At 39.3% G+C, this 16,061-nt stretch overlaps 2 protein-coding genes across 2 annotated transcripts; both read right to left on the bottom strand.

The window, feature by feature from the left end:
- Window positions 1-1,664: 1,664 nt before the first annotated feature.
- LOC146494229 (P2Y purinoceptor 1-like) lies at window positions 1,665-4,656 on the bottom strand. The gene has a single exon (XM_085146267.1). It carries the CDS (start codon window positions 4,605-4,607, stop codon window positions 3,645-3,647), a length of 963 nt encoding a protein of 320 aa, XP_085002393.1. The 5' UTR covers window positions 4,608-4,656; the 3' UTR covers window positions 1,665-3,644.
- Window positions 4,657-9,367: 4,711 nt separating this feature from the next.
- Window positions 9,368-11,980, bottom strand: LOC146494228 (P2Y purinoceptor 1-like). The gene has a single exon (XM_085146263.1). The coding sequence runs from the start codon at window positions 11,843-11,845 to the stop codon at window positions 10,832-10,834; it is 1,014 nt and encodes a 337-aa protein (XP_085002389.1). The 5' UTR covers window positions 11,846-11,980; the 3' UTR covers window positions 9,368-10,831.
- Window positions 11,981-16,061: the final 4,081 nt, after the last annotated feature.

Below are 16,061 nucleotides of genomic sequence, written 5' to 3'. Positions count from 1 at the left end.
CATGAAACATGGCAGAATGTAACTAGATAAACCGAAATGAAACTAGACTAAAAAGAATAACAAAACACCAAGAAACTCAGAATACTGGGTCACATGACCCAGGGCCATGACAGTTTAAGCCTGTTATGTCCATTTGTTTACATTATTTTAGAATATGGAGCATGTTTTTGTATTTTAAATTGACTTTTTGTGTTTGGTGTATTAAGATTTGACATATTTATGCCTTTTCTTTTCTAAATCTGATCATTTGACTTATTGGTATTTTCCAATGTTTACCCAGATGCAGGACTCGGGGTATGAATAAAAAACAAAAAAATAAAACTTGGATGCTGCTAGCATAATGGACAGGTTTTTGACGGAGCTGCTAGACAAAGCAGAAGATGAAGCATCGCCAGTTTCCAAACTAACTTTCTTCCAAGCCAAAGACTAGAAAATACGATGGAGCATATCTTGCCTTTGGCTTCACCTACACAAGTACCAAGGTAGGTCTTCCCGGCAGAATTTGTTTACTCTGCGTCGGAGCACGTGCTGGGCTGTCCAAATCACGTACCAACAGTATCCCACATTCTTGATTTTTAGTTGACAAACACTTCTTATAATGACTAACTACTCCCGAAATTTTGGAGATGTTGCCTCTTTATATAGTAAAGTTACAGTGGGATACAAATAATATCCGGCTAATCCTGCCACAATTTGTGTATTGATAGCAATGTTCAATATTATTACACAGGAGAAAAAAACAACTACAGGTAATATAATTACACCATGACGCCTCTGCCTTTATAAATGTAACTGCTCCTGAAGGTATTTCATGTTCGAAGTAGAATAAAGGGCCATGCTCCAACGGATGTTTAGCCAGTATTTTAATCTTCTTTTCACCAGCAAACACTGTGAAAAACTATGGTGAAATGATCAATGAAAAACACAGAATCAAATTTACCATCACTAGTGTGCGCTTTTCTACTGAACATTCATGAGCAATTGTAGTGCATCACAAATTATCAGTTCATATTAACATATTTTGATCACAGCTGCATTTTCCCACAACTGCACACTTCATTATGCTCAACTACATCTAGGATACAGCCTATACGCTATTGATCGACATGTGGTTTAGTGTTAAACTGAGATAAAGTGCAGCTCAAGTGATAAGGGAGTCATAACAGGACAGTTTCTTCACAAATGAGTTGGCTTCATGAATTTAAAAAAAAAAATGTGGTTAGGAGTCATCTGCAAAACATTTTATTTGTATTCGGCATATTTAGAGAATATGTTGTTCAGTATTTATTTTCACCAGAGGCAAAACAATTAAATATTTACCTGCAAAATTTGCATTTAATAGTCTAAAACCTGCCAGCAAATATCATCAGCAAATATCATCATCAGCTCAACATTAAAGTAAAGTTTCCTAGAATGAGGCCAGGGCACATCCTGCCCATGTGTTAAATGAATGTTTCAGTTTACACTGCTGACCACATAGTCTCACTTCTGAGTATTAAATAGGGCACCTGTCTTTTGTTTGCAGTGCATACATGTCGCCATTTTTCATGTGCACCAACATCATCTCAGTAAACTTTTCACTTAACAAACAAGCTTTATTCATCACATACACAATCATACAGAGTACAACATGGAGTGAAATGTTTTGTGTCCAAGTTGCGGACAGGCTGCCACACCATTCCAGGGCTTGGTTTTTAGCAGGGGGGGTCAGGCCACTGCCTCTGTGTAAGTGTTGCACTCTTGCTCTGGCAAGCATTAATCTTTATTATGTCCATGGGTCAAAACAGAGACCTCAGATGTTTAGAAAAGTGTTGGCACAAAGGTACATACATTTGGCACTTTCCATATAATTAACTTATGAATGTACCAGTGGTTTCTTGATGCTTCATTGGAGTGTAGCATAAAATTCAATTCCATGTAACTCAAAATGTGGGAGCACAGCTGGAATCCCGAAGCCCTTCTTAACATGGATCTGCTTGTAGTTTACAGGGTGCTGCACACAAACAATCTGATGATGTGAAGACTCCAGCCACACCTACTCTATTAAGTAACCAACGCGTTTTGGCTTGTGGCCTTGATCAAGGTCATTTGTTGCTGCACACAAACAAGCAGAAAGCTCTGCATGTTTTCATGCTGTAGCCAGCAATGAAGCAATTTCCCTTTTTAAAGTGTTAAAGCCTGCATGCTTAGCTGATAAAAGTAAGAAATGGGGAAGTTAAAGGAGCCCGTTATTTGATGGAAACATCGCTCTTCTATACCTTTCTGGTTTGTAATTTCAAAAGTTCAAACACTTTCATGCTTTTCAACACTTTTTTATGTCTTGCCAGAGCAAATATGCAATAGAGTACCATGTTCATGGTTGACCAAACTAGTAATTAGGGATTAAGCAAAACTGCCTGTTAGAGTTATGCGGTAGCAAAGCTGTAATCCCTGACCTCTTCTTAAAACTGTGCTGTGCATTATTATTACAAGTGGAACTAACTATTGGTCTGTGCTTTTTTTTTTACACCCAAACACCCACAAAAGTACAACAAATGTATCAGCAGTCACTACATCATCTGTAATGACAGCATTCTGAGGAGGATTACTAATCACACAAATGTAAATATAAAGAAAGGGTTTAAATTTTCATGATGCCACGCTTGCTTTGAAGTGTTAAAATCATGAAATTTTGGAGGATCACTGCAGAATTTCTGTTGTCACTAGAATGTTCATATTAACAACTTGCCATTGATAGTGGCTTTGGTTAAGTATTTGAAGCGAATACAGGATAATAATAGTAACAATCTGAGTTACTTGTATTATCAGGAGACCAACATTTCCCTAAAAGGTTCCTGTTTAAACGGAAAGAAACCCTGCAGAGCATTACGTTCCCCCACCCTGACAGTAACAATCATTTCATTACTCCAACACAACAGGGCATAACAAGTGCAGGTTTATCTAAATTATCCATTTATTTTGAACATGTTTAACATGTTCTAAACATATATGTGACCACTAATTCCAACACATAATGAAAAGAATGCAGTTAAAAAATGAAATACAATTGTAATGTACAATGCAGTCAGTTTTTGAAGGTGTCAGTGTCACAGTTGTGCAAGGACTGCTGCTTTTCTGTGGCTTGTACTGCACGCACTCAGCAACAGCTATAAAAAAAATTGATAAGAGCACGGAAGCGGTCTGTGAGCCAGCAATTAAGAATACAGTAAATATGAAACCAATTTTAGTAGTATGCCAGCGTTCTCTCCTGATCTATTCTCAAAGTAAAAGTTGTCAGTGTAAGGTGTTTAAATAATACAAATTTCAAAGACTAAATTACATTTATTTTAGAAAAATAATATCATTAGCAACTGGTTGTTGATACTGACTCAGTCAAAATGAGTGACGCTTATTCAGAGCAATTACAATCATGCATACAAAATAAAGACAATGTGTTTTAAACCAAAAGAGAAAATGTGTTCCACTGGCTTTCACTTATTCACAATATACAAGACAACAGAACAAAAAGAGATACGAGTATTTATATATATTTATATAGTAACTTGTGCCCAAACTGTTGTTGCAGGAAAAGAGAACAATAATTAACTGGATGAAGCACAGTATAATAAACAAACTCAAAGTGAATCATTCGTGCTAAACTCCTGTTAAACATCTGCACTTTGTGCCACTGGTACACTGCTGAACTCTGACACAAAGATCTGACGAAAATGCTGAAGCATCTGTCTGATTTGAGCAGGAATATCCATGACATGGAGGTAAACCAGGGGGTTCAAAACACTATTCAGACACACAAGACCACGACTGATCTGATGAGCACTAAAGACTCCCTCATCCCATGTTGGACGCATCCTGCGTTTTATCAAAACTCTTGAATAAAGGCTGAGGTTCTTAAAAATATGATAGGGGATGTAACAAACTGAAAAGAGCAAAATCAAAAAGAACATCAACTTTAAGCTTTTTTGTTTCACCACCTTATCAATGGTATTAATGCGGCAGAGAACAAGAGTCACATGTCCATAGCAGCCAAGTAAGATAAGGAGTGGGATAACAAACCCAGTGAGTGTCCAGCCCACACTGTAATTCAGGTAATCCTCCACATACTCTCTAGAGGTGGTATGGTAGCATTTTTCAGTTCTATTTGGTGAGTTTTTGGGGAAGAACATATCTGGAAAACTTTGAACACTCACCAATAGCCAAACCACGACTGAGATGGCCACAGAGTTAGTCACAGTTATTCGTCCCATCACTTTCATTGGATGGACAATAGCCAGGTACCTGTACACACTTATACAGGTGAGGAATCCAATGCTGGCGTATAAATTCAAGTTGAAGCAGAATCTTGTGATCTTGCAGAAGACATCTCCAAATATCCATTTACTGCCCATAAAGTAGTATGCCGACAAAAATGGAAGTGTTGGCAGGAACAAAAAATTGGCAATTCCAAGGTTCAGAAGAAACACATTAATGTGTCCAAGAATTTTCCATTTCTGCAGCAGAGACTTTAGTCCCCATACATTAGCTCCAAGACCAATGATGAACACAGAGGTGTAAATTGTAGGCAGAGTTATATGTTCATAGACTGAACGAAACCAGTAAGCTGTATTCATTCTGTTTCCTAAGAAGACAATACATTCAAACTCTTCAGTGGCAGAGGTGGTTTTTGAGGGGGCAGAGAAGGTATGACCTATTTGTTCAAAGAAAACTTCCTGTTTGACACATTTCAGTCATCTCAAAATCCTATTTGACATCTCAGAGTAACGCCTCATGCACAGATTCACACATGCGTATAATCTCTATGTAGGCTGTTTCCTTGTTTGTGCATAAAAAAGGAAGTGCCAAAAAAAATTATATACCCTGTTGGTTAAAATTCAAGAAAAGGGGAAAGTTGTTTGAAATTCTTTATGGTGTAAACCCACAGTCTACATCCACATGTTATTTTGTAAAAGGTTAGCAGTCAGTATTAATGTGTGTAACTCTAACAGGAAGAGAGACAAGTGAGTGAATTCAGCAGACAAAGGGCAGGTGCAGGTTAGCTGTACTGAATGCTTGGGTAGGCAGTTTTATGGCTGAAAAGAAAGGTAAAAATTTCCCTTCAGTTACGGTTTTGAATGTGAAAGTGGAAGTCTTAGTCTGTGTCATGATCCTTGGTTCACACACAGGGGTGACTCAAAAGCAGACTCAATACAAAATTCACAGGAATTATATACAAATGTATTTCTTTAACAAAAATGAACAGGAACAACAAAGGGAATGATAATATAACTCAAGCCGAGGAAACCAGAAATTGAAATGCCCTGGGAAGCCGTGATCAGGACCGTGGGAAGCTGCAACAGAAAGGGGAACAATTACCTGAGTGCAGGAAAGTGGTGAGTTAACAACTAAACATGAGTTAGAACATGGGTTACAATCTGAGCCAGACCGTGGGGCTCGGAGGAGAGGGTGTCCATGTGAGAAAGTCCAAGGAGGGAGAAATGGAGGCTCAGGGAGTTCCCTTGCACACAAAACAGGCAGGAGGACAGGAAGGAGATGTCTTGAAATCCTGGACAGTGACCTGACAAAGGGCTGTGGTGACCGGTTTAACTTGCGAAACATGGAATGTTGGATGTACAAGCAGTGGGATGTTCTTAGCATCTAACTAGACCTTCTGCCCAGGCCGATATTCAGGGGCTGGGGTGCAGCAGAGGTTCGCATAGTGTGCGTGTCACTTCTTGGTCTTCTTAGTCATTCAAAAAATCCCAGAGCACGTCATTTACCAAGGTTTTGGAAAACCGCAGGGGAGTTAGTTAAGCCAAACAGCAGGAACAAATACTTAAAGTGCCTCAGTGGAGTTTTATAGGCGGTCTTCTACTCATCCCCCTCTGAACAAGGTGATAGGTGTTCCGTAGATACAACTTAGTAAGAGTGGTAGGCACTTGAAGATACTCAAAAACAGAATTGATTAGGCAGTGGGTATTTGTTCTTTATGGTAATCGATACAAGATTGCATGCAGCGACTTTTTCCCCACAAAGAAGAGACCTGCAGCGGCCCAATCAATGTGATGGTTATGTTTCTGTAACCACAGATAACCAAGAATAAGTGGGGTGTTAGGAGAGGGAAGAGTGAAGAAGGGAATTCCTTCATTATGGTTTACGGAGGTGATTAATTTTTACTGGTGCAGTCTGATGAGTAATGGAAGAGGTTGTAAAGGCGTGAGTGTTATGTGAAGGCTGTGTGCAGGCAGGAAAAGGACCCAAAGTGCAGACTCACGACAGGCAAAAGTGCACTCCAAAACTCAGCTTTTATTGCTGGATGATAAAACAACAAAAACCCAAAAATGCAAAAACACACTTACACACACAGACAGACAGAACACACAGCATGAATGAGGGTGGATAAGGGTAGATCACAACACGGACACAGAGAAACACAGGGCTTAAATCCACAGAGGGAGCAACCAGGGAATGGGAAACAGGAGGGAAACACAGCTGGGGCAACTCAAGCCTAATGAGACAAAGGAAGCACAATCAGACACATTAACATGAGACACAAACTTTCAAAGTAAACCAGGAAACATAACACAGACTGAACTTACAGACACAGACTCACAGGCAGGCACTACAACAGAGGGAACAGAGACGTAAACCATAAGACAGAACTCTAACAAAGAAACCAAAGACTAGAAATGATAAATAATATAATAAACTCAAAACTCAACGACCCAGGTATCCTAACAGTGAGTGGCAATTTTAACTCTCTTGCTAGCTTAATGTCCATTAAATTTTGCTCCACTCCAGAGTCCATTGAAGGTCTTATTGTTGGTCACTATGGCAACAGTTAATATCAATCGGGGTCTTGCTGAACTTAAAGCACTCCCCACCTGTATTCCTGGGCCTACCAGTGGGCAGCCCGCGATGCGGTGTCCTGGCTTCCCACAGTACAAGCAGTCCACGGCCTGAAAACGGTGTTCCCTTTCCTCTGGCAAGGGAACACCGTTCACCCACCACCCACTGATGGGTTCTGGAGTAGATGGTGATGCCAAGCGGGCGCCCCTAGCTGCGGGCACAGATGGGAGCATAGGCGGTGCAGTGCGGAACTCGGGATGCAACACAGGTCTTGGAAGCCTGGACCATTGTTCAGCTTCCCTCTCTCACGGACGATTATCAATTATGCGGGAGAGGGAAACCAATTCTTCAATAGGGCTGCCACGATTAGGTGGATCACAATTACGTTGACTATCAAAATCGTCGACAACAAATTTAATAGTCAACGCGTCGTTTGATGCTTCGTAAGATCCTGAAAGACACAGGAATAAGTAGTAGAGTGTAATAACGGACTGAAACAGAAGATGGCAGCAATGCATCTACGGAAACACACCCTGTGTTTGATTTTGTTTCACTTTTTCTTCTTGAGGCTGGTTAGTTTCATGTTGACTGGTTAAGTTTAAGCACTAAAATCTCCATGATTACTCTTAGTCAGACAACCCAAGGCAAACATACCAACAAACAGTTTTTTAGTGTTTCACTACTGGAAAAGGGTTCATGTTTAGTCCACTTTTATTTGTATGAATTTTTACTTTCAATATTTGTGCATTGAATAAAGGTTTATTATCAGCTGCTTACAAAACACAGTAACACAGTTTTGTAAATGAGGGTCATGGTCAAAATTAGTACAAAAAAAATGATATTTTCTATGTCCGGTTGGATAGCCATCACCAATTTGTCAGTCTGTCTCAAGCTCGCACAGGATCATAGCTCGGTTGTTTAATGTACGCAGTTGTTGTAGTCATAACCTGTGCTGGAAAACTGGGGTGCAACATCAAGATAACAGCTTTGATTGGCAGCTGTAGTTATGTAAAAACAATGCCCCATGCACAGATGGATTTAATCTCTACACTTCTTCCTTGTTTGAGCACAAATGCTGTTAATCATTCTGTGATTCTTGAAATGCACTACACCATACACAATTTAAGAAATAAGTGATTTCTAAAAGTAAATACTCTACTATAAACATGAGGTTGACAGTAGTGAACATATACATATATATGTGTGAGACCAACATACTCCAAATCAACGCTGGCAAGACAAAGGAGATGATCATAGACTTCAGGAGGAAGTCACCCCCTACAACACCGGTGAACATCCAGGTGAAAGACATTGAGATAGTACCTGGGTACCTGGGTGTTCACCTCAACAATAAACTGGACTGGACTACAAATACAGACATCCTGTATAAGAAAGACCAGAGTCGACTCCACCTGCTGAGGAGACTGAGGTCCTTCGGAGTCTGCAGGACTCTGTTAAGGACATTCTATGACACTGTGGTAGCATCTGCCCTTTTCTATGCAGTGGCCTGCTGTGGGAGTGGATGCACGGACAGGGACAGGAGCAGGATTGACAAACTGGTGCAGAGGTCTAGCTCCGTGCTGGGATGTCCCCTGGAGACTGTGGAGGTGGTTGGCGAGAGGAGGATGTTAGTAAAGTTGACATCCATCATGAACAACCCACATCACCCACTGCATGAGTATGTGAGTGGGCTGAGCAGCTCCTTTAGTCAGAGACTGAAACACCCTCGCTGCAGGAAGGAGCGTTTTCGCAGATCATTCATCCCAACAGCAGTTAGACTCTATAACTCCTCAATCACGATGTCATAAGTCACTGGACACTGAACATCCACGGTCACCACTTCATGCATAATGGACCTTCCATGTGTACGGACATGTGCAGGTATATATGTATGTATATGTATACATATGTATATTTAGTGTGTACATGTCTATAAATAGGAATAGTAGTGGTACAATAGCTATATCAAGCTATATAGTTTATGTCTCCCATATTTCCAACCATATCCATGATCACATACTGTGTATGCTACCATTGTATATAGTGTATTATCTTACTTTTTTCATTGATTGTACTTATTTGTATTTTTGTATTTCCTTCTGATATCTGTACCTGAGCTGAGGTGACGCAAAAATGTCCCCGTTGTGGGATCAATAAAGTCTTATCTTATCTTATCTTTTATATATATATATATGCATATATACAGCAGTTTTATGATTGAAACAAAAGGTTAAAGTCTCCCTCTGGTTGGGTTTAAATCTGAAAGCAAAAGTTCTCTGAAAGCATGATGGAAGTTTCTAAAAATGACTTCATTAATCTCATGCAAACGTACACTTATCTGGAAAAGCCGTGACATTCTACAGAACATTAATATGATTAACTCCTGAGATTAGAGTTGTCAAGGAATGAAATACTTAGAACATATATTAGAATGAACAGACTTTATTCCATTTGACAGTTGTACAGTATGGGATTAACAAGAAAATAATTAAATTAAATTAAATTAAATTAAATTAAATTAAAAACCTTAATTTAATTAAATTAAATTTAATTAAATTAAGGTTTTTAATTTTAAACTGACCAATAAAAAAAAGGAAAACAAAACAGAGGTTGCCACTACAAAATACATTGCATATACATCTGAACTCTGTGTCAGCAAAAAACACAATAAACTTTACAGGCTTGAAGGTAGATTGAGTGTGAAGTAGGTGTATAAAAGTATGTACATAGACTTTTTCTCAAAAGTGTTATTCAAAAACAAAAAAGAATAATAGTTAAAAGAATGATATAAAATGAAATACATAATGCAGTCTTTAAACTCAGCTGTGATTGAGAAAGCCAAAGTCAATACTTAATGTCAAAATCTTTTTACACTTGTGTAATTTGTGCCAAAGGCGTGATGCTACTGCTTGACAGAGTCAGACAACTAAACATCTGACAGTACTGCCGGACCAGCTGCCTGAGCTGAGCAGGGAAATCCTTTACAAGGAGGTAAACCAGGGGACTCAAAACACTATTCAGACACACAAGACCACAACTTATCTGATGAGGACCAAAAACTCCCTCATCCCAATCTGGACTCATCTGCCGTTTTGAAAAAACTCTTGAATAAAGGCTGAGTTTCTTGAAAAGTGTGAAAAATACGGTAATAGCACTAAATATGAAATAAATTATACTAATCTGCCAGAGCTCTGTCCTGATCTATCATGAAAGTGAAAACTGTTGTTGTAAGGAGTTTGAATAATGCAATTTTCATAGATTAAATTACATTTATTTCAAATACATAACATCATTAGTTAAAGGCTAATAGCTAGAAAAGCTAATACAGAGCAATAACAAGGAATAACAATGACATCTTGCATACATGATAAGGAGAATGAGTTTTAATCCATCCATCCATTCGCTTCCGCTTCTCCTTTTCAGGGTCGCGTGGGGCGCTGGAGCCTATCCCAGCTGTCATAGGGCGAGAGGCGGGGTACACCCTGGACAGGTCGCCAGTCTGTCACAGGGCCAACACACAGGGACAGACAACCATTCGCACTCACAGTCACTCGCACATTCACACCTAATGGCAATTTGGATTTTCCAATTAACCTATCCCACAAGCTGCATGTCTTTGGACGGTGGGAGGAAGCCGGAGTACCCTGAGGGAACCCACACAAACACGGGGAGAACATGCAAACTCCACACAGAAAGACCCCGGCCTGATGTTGGAATTGAACTCAGGACCTTCTTGCTGTGCGGCAACAGTGCTAACCACCGTGCCACCGGCAGCACGGTGAGTTTTAAACCAAAAGAGTAAATGCATTCCACCAGGTTTTAGTCATTCACAGAATACAAGGCAATAGAATAGGAAACAAAACCATACATAAAGGTATAGACACATATTTGTCTAACCACTTGTGCCAAAACTGTTAGAAAAAGTGAGTGATAATTAAGAGAATGAAGCACATTGTAGTACATAAAGCAGTCTTTAACTTACTTTTGCATGCAAAGTCATTAATCACTGTTAATATATTGCTGTGTTTGCAGTTCGTTCCGCAGGCACACTGACAGAGTTTGACACAAACAAACGAGTAAATGTCTGACGAAACCGCTGAAGCAGCTGTTGGAGCTGAGCAGGAATATCCATGACATGGAGGTAAACCAGGGGGTTCAAAACACTATTCAGACACACGAGACCACGACTGATCTGATGAGCACAGAAGACTCCCTCATCCCATGTTGGACGCATCTTGTGTTTTATCAAAACTCTTGAATAAAGGCTGAGGTTCTTAAAAATATGGTAGGGGATGTAACAGACCGAGAAGAGCAAAATCAAAATGAACAACAACCTTAAGCTTCTTTGTTTCACCACCTTATTAATGGTATTTTTGCGGCAGAGAACAAGAGTCACATGTCCATAGCAGCCAAGTAAGATAAGGAGTGGGATATCAAACCCAGTCAATGTCCAACCCACACTGTATTTCAGGTAATTCTCAACATACTCTGTAGAGGTGGTATGGTGACATTTTTCAGTTCTGTTTGTATGAGTGTTGTTTGCAGAGGTTTTTGGGTAGAACATATCTGGAAGACTTTGAACACTCACCAACAGCCAAACCAAAACTGAGATAGCCACAGAGAGAGTGACGGTTATTTTTCCCATCACCCTCATTGGATGGACAATAGCCAGGTACCTGTACACACTTATACAGGTGAGGAATCCAATGCTGCCGTATAAATTCAAGTTGAAGCAGAATCTTGTGATCTTGCAAAAGGCATCTCCAAAGATCCATTTATTCCTCATAAAATAGTACGCTGACAAAAATGGAAAAGTTGGCAGGAACAAAAAATTAGCAATTCCAAGGTTCAGAAGAAACACATTAATGTGTCCAAGAATTTTCCATTTCTGAAGCAAGGACCTCACCGCCCATCCATTAGCTCCCAGACCAATGATAAAAACAAAGGTGTAAACAGCAGGCAGAGTTACATGTTCATAGTTAGAATGAAAGAAGGAAGTTTTATTAGTTGCTATTCCTGACATGTTGTCCACACAACCTCTCTCCTTTGTAGCAGAATTAAAAGTGAAAGTAGTGAAGGGACAGCAAATGCACCTATTGTTGCTTCAGTTTGTTTAACAGGTCTGAACCTTTGGAATGTGGCCTTCTGTTCCTGTGGCCTTTTGCTTCCTATAAACCTTATCTTTATTCCTGCTATTGTAGCCTGTTACTCCATCATGGGAGTGGGGGGGGGGGGGGGGTGTTATTATATTCCATGTTTCAGTTTATTCTGCTTTAGGGTTTTGTTCTTAGGTTTTGTGTCTTGTGCCCTCGTGTTTAGTGTAGGTTTAGTTCAGCGTCAAGTCTGCGTCTTTGTGAATTGTTTCCTGTTTTATTTTGATGGTCTCAGTTCTATGTCAGTGGATTCAGTTTTACTTCCCTGTGTCTTGTTAGCCCTAATTTCTCCCAGCTGTGTCTCCCTCCGGTTTCCCATGCCCTGATTATTACTCTGTGTATATAAGCCTGTGTTTTCGTTTGCTCTCTGTCGCTTCGTGCCCTCAGAATTGCAGAATTAGCATTCTCAGTTTGGTTTATGTTTTGTTTCATGCCAGCAGTAAATCTGAGATACCTTGAGTTTGCTATTGAGTCTCCACAAGTCCTGCGATTGGGTCTTCCATCTCTGCCTGCCCGCACACAGAGCCCTGTTTTTTTTTTTTGACATTGTTTTTTTCTTCAACTCATCTCATGCATTTAACTCCTTGCTTGTTCACAAAGACTGTTGATTATTTTATCTTTTTAAAAACACGAAAATATCAGGGTGGATACCTTTTTTTTTCTTTTGTTGTTTAAGTAATGAAGTAACAGTACTTTATGATATGTAAAATAAAACAGAAAATAAAAGGCAAACATGCGTGGCTTTGCACTTCCTAAAGGCAATGAAAACAGTAAAACAAAGCAAAAAACAAACAAAAACAAAACAACATCAGAACATATCACCAATAATGTATAGATAGGCTTGTGTGAATAAAAACGGTTTAAATTTGTTTTTGAATAAATGCACAAATCTTATGTCAGCAGGCAGCTTGTTCCAAAGAACAAAACCACAATGACTGAAAGCACTCTTAGCACACTGAGATCTATTTCTGGGAACAGGTAAAACATCTGAATCTGATCCTTGAGAGGTCTGACTGAGCTGTAGACAGTGAGCAAGTCAGAGATGTACTGGGAATGATGGTACAGCCCCCACAGAGTCCTGATCTCAACATCATCCAGTGTGTCTGGGATAGGGATGGGTATCGTTTAGGTTTTATCTGATACCGGTGCCAAACCGGTACTTTTGAAACGGTGCCGGTGCTTAAACGGTGCTCGAACCGGTGCTTAAAGAATGGAGAACACAAAATTGGTCCAAAAACCTCTCATGTTCAGCTGTTTTTTTAGTAAAAAGATAACAATGTTAGCCTTTTCTGCAGCTATAGGGCATATATGGTATCACTCTTGGCTGGAAGCAGTGCTTTAACAATGGAAAAAACAAAAACTTTATCCAAAAACCTCTCATGTTTAACTGTTTCCCACTTTTTATTTGGTCATTTTTGCCTTTTTGGCCACGGTGAAGGGAGTATCTGCCATCAAACAAGAAGACAGCCGCATGTAGCTATGATGGTGTTTGCTAGTTCACCTTACATACATTAATGTAATAACGTGGTTAGCCTACTCAACGTAAATTATACACGAACAACATTAAGCTACTCACGCAGAGAAGAACGGCTGCTGCTGCCATCATCATCCTCATCATTTCTGCTACACTGGCAGGGCTAGGGGCCAGGACTCTACTCTTCAGCTTTTTGGGGGATGTTGCTAACTCTTCGTCCGATAACAGGCACCACACCTGCAGTAGATGCGCTCGGTGTGAGGTCTCGCAGCAAGTTATCAAATACGGCGCATTTTTCGGCTTTTAAAAAAAACGCTATGCGTCGCCAGGTGTTTCATCGGATTTCAGGTGTTACCTCCTTTCCACAGTATCACCTTAAAGCACTTGTTGCAGGCTGCTGAGTTTGCATCTTTTGCTGTGAAGTACAGCAAGACTTTTGACCGCTTCGCCTTGGGCATTTTTAATCTGTAGCTCTGCTCTAAAAGAACGTACATACCTGGACCCGCCTACTATCCCCGGAAACGTAAAATGATTGGCTAGAATTCAAAGTGTATCACATCTCAGGAAAAAAAAGCACCGAAATAAAGCACCGAAATGTGCGCTGCTTTTCGGTCTGGTTACTACCGTTTATGTCAGAACCGGTGCCATCATGGCACCGGATACCGGTACCCATCCCTAGTCTGGGATACATGAAGAGACAGAAGGACGTGAGGAAGATTACATCCACAGAAGATCTGTGGTTAGTTCTCTTTTGTTCATTCACTGCATTTTGGTGATTGATGAAAATAAATGATTAACACTTCCATGTTTGAAAGCATTCTTTGTTTACAGCATTTTGCACTTTAGCACAGTGCTGCATGTCTGGATTTGTTATGTGTTGTGCATTGTTTGGTCTTCTAGCTTGGTATTATTCTCCACTGCTCCCTACTTTAGTTATCCACGTTTCTATTTCATAGCTCCTTGTCTGATTTGGTTGGTTCTCTTTCATGTCCAATCAGTCTCTATCTCATCTGTGTTAAAGAAAACTATCTACAAATCTTAAATCAACATGAACACTTCAACACAAGACCAACTGGGGCAAGTTGGTCTTGTGTCTACTAAGCCTCTACTATACTACATGTACTTGCGTATGACATTGCCCTTCTCTCCTTTTGGGTGGCAATACTTTCTTCTTAAAGTTATTTATTTTTTTCTGTACTGTTGTGGGATCTTTACCTTACAATATAAAACACCTTGAGGCAACTGTTGGTATTGTGTTCATTTTTTGTTTAATTTCCGATCATATAAAAAACAATATACAGAAGTTTATTTAGGAAAGAAAAGAAAAAATGCTATACAAAACAAAGCAAAATACAATAAACATATTTCTCTTATAATTTAGATACTACATAAAGTACAAGTTATTGGCTGATAGATTATTTGAATATGTACCACTTCTAGCCACTGGTGTCTATGTAACATCATTTTACCATGATGCTTTACATGGAAATTAAAGGATCTTTACTTATGTATCCCACCTTTATTTATTTATTGCATTTGGCAGGAGGTGCTGTGATCATGCTACAGTAGTTCATTTTAAGGATCACAAGATATTTGCATCAGAAATAAAATATTGTTATTAAGTGGCTGCTAATGTTGATGTTACACACTGAAGGAAGACATGGTTCATCCAGGTGCACATGGAGGTTTATTGTGCTGAAACACAGCAAAAGAGTTCTGTGTTACTGACGGCTTCCGTTACAATAACTGGCCTGCGTTACTTTTGTCAGGGATTATTTTGCCAGTCACCCGTTTGTCTGAGCTGCTACTGCCACCTACTGGCGAAACTAAATATCGCCCTAATATCACATCAGGTGGGAGCAAATGAGCTTTTTGCTCTGTGCTGATGCAAACTATTGTAACAATAAAAACAAAAAGGAAATGATGTGAGAAAAAAAGGATTCTATTTTTCCCAAACTTTTTTCACATGTTTGCTGTTATCAGTACATTTCTTTTGTACTACTATACTTATCCCTGAGTAACAATTATGGTTACACATACTAATGATATCTGTTCAATGAAACATTTCCCACACTATGTTACATTCAGCAAATTAAAACTCATAGTAGAAGCTAATCATGATTCATGTTGTGCCAAGTAATTTTTCTTCCTCAGGGTTAATGAACAAGTTACTATGAATTTTCGACTGTAACCAGACTCAATATTTGGACAACAATACACTAGTCTGTTACTACACTTAAATTTGTTTACATATTAAAGCACTTTTACAGATGGTCATCATCATCATCATCACATGTTCAGCATGTGACAAGTTAGCATGCACCATTCTGTCCATTGTCTTTTGGTGGTGTGTTTGCTCTATTCTGCTTGTCACAATGTTCATGTTAACCCTCTGGGGTCCAGGGTATAATTGGCCGTTTTTGACTACTTTTGATTTTACCTCTATATTTTACTTTTAAAAACTGTTCATCTTTCTGTCCTTGGTATCATTAATTTAAGCACAACCTCAAATATCAGAAATTTGAGTTATTTTTTTCATTTTGACATACTATATTAGCACAATTGATCTAAATGCAGACAAAAATTAAGAATCAGAGTAGAAAAATTTTATA

Source organism: Neolamprologus multifasciatus, chromosome 20 (assembly GCF_963576455.1).
Source record: "Neolamprologus multifasciatus chromosome 20, fNeoMul1.2, whole genome shotgun sequence".
NCBI lineage: Eukaryota > Metazoa > Chordata > Actinopteri > Cichliformes > Cichlidae > Neolamprologus > Neolamprologus multifasciatus.
This window is presented reverse-complemented; position numbering and strand designations above follow the sequence as displayed.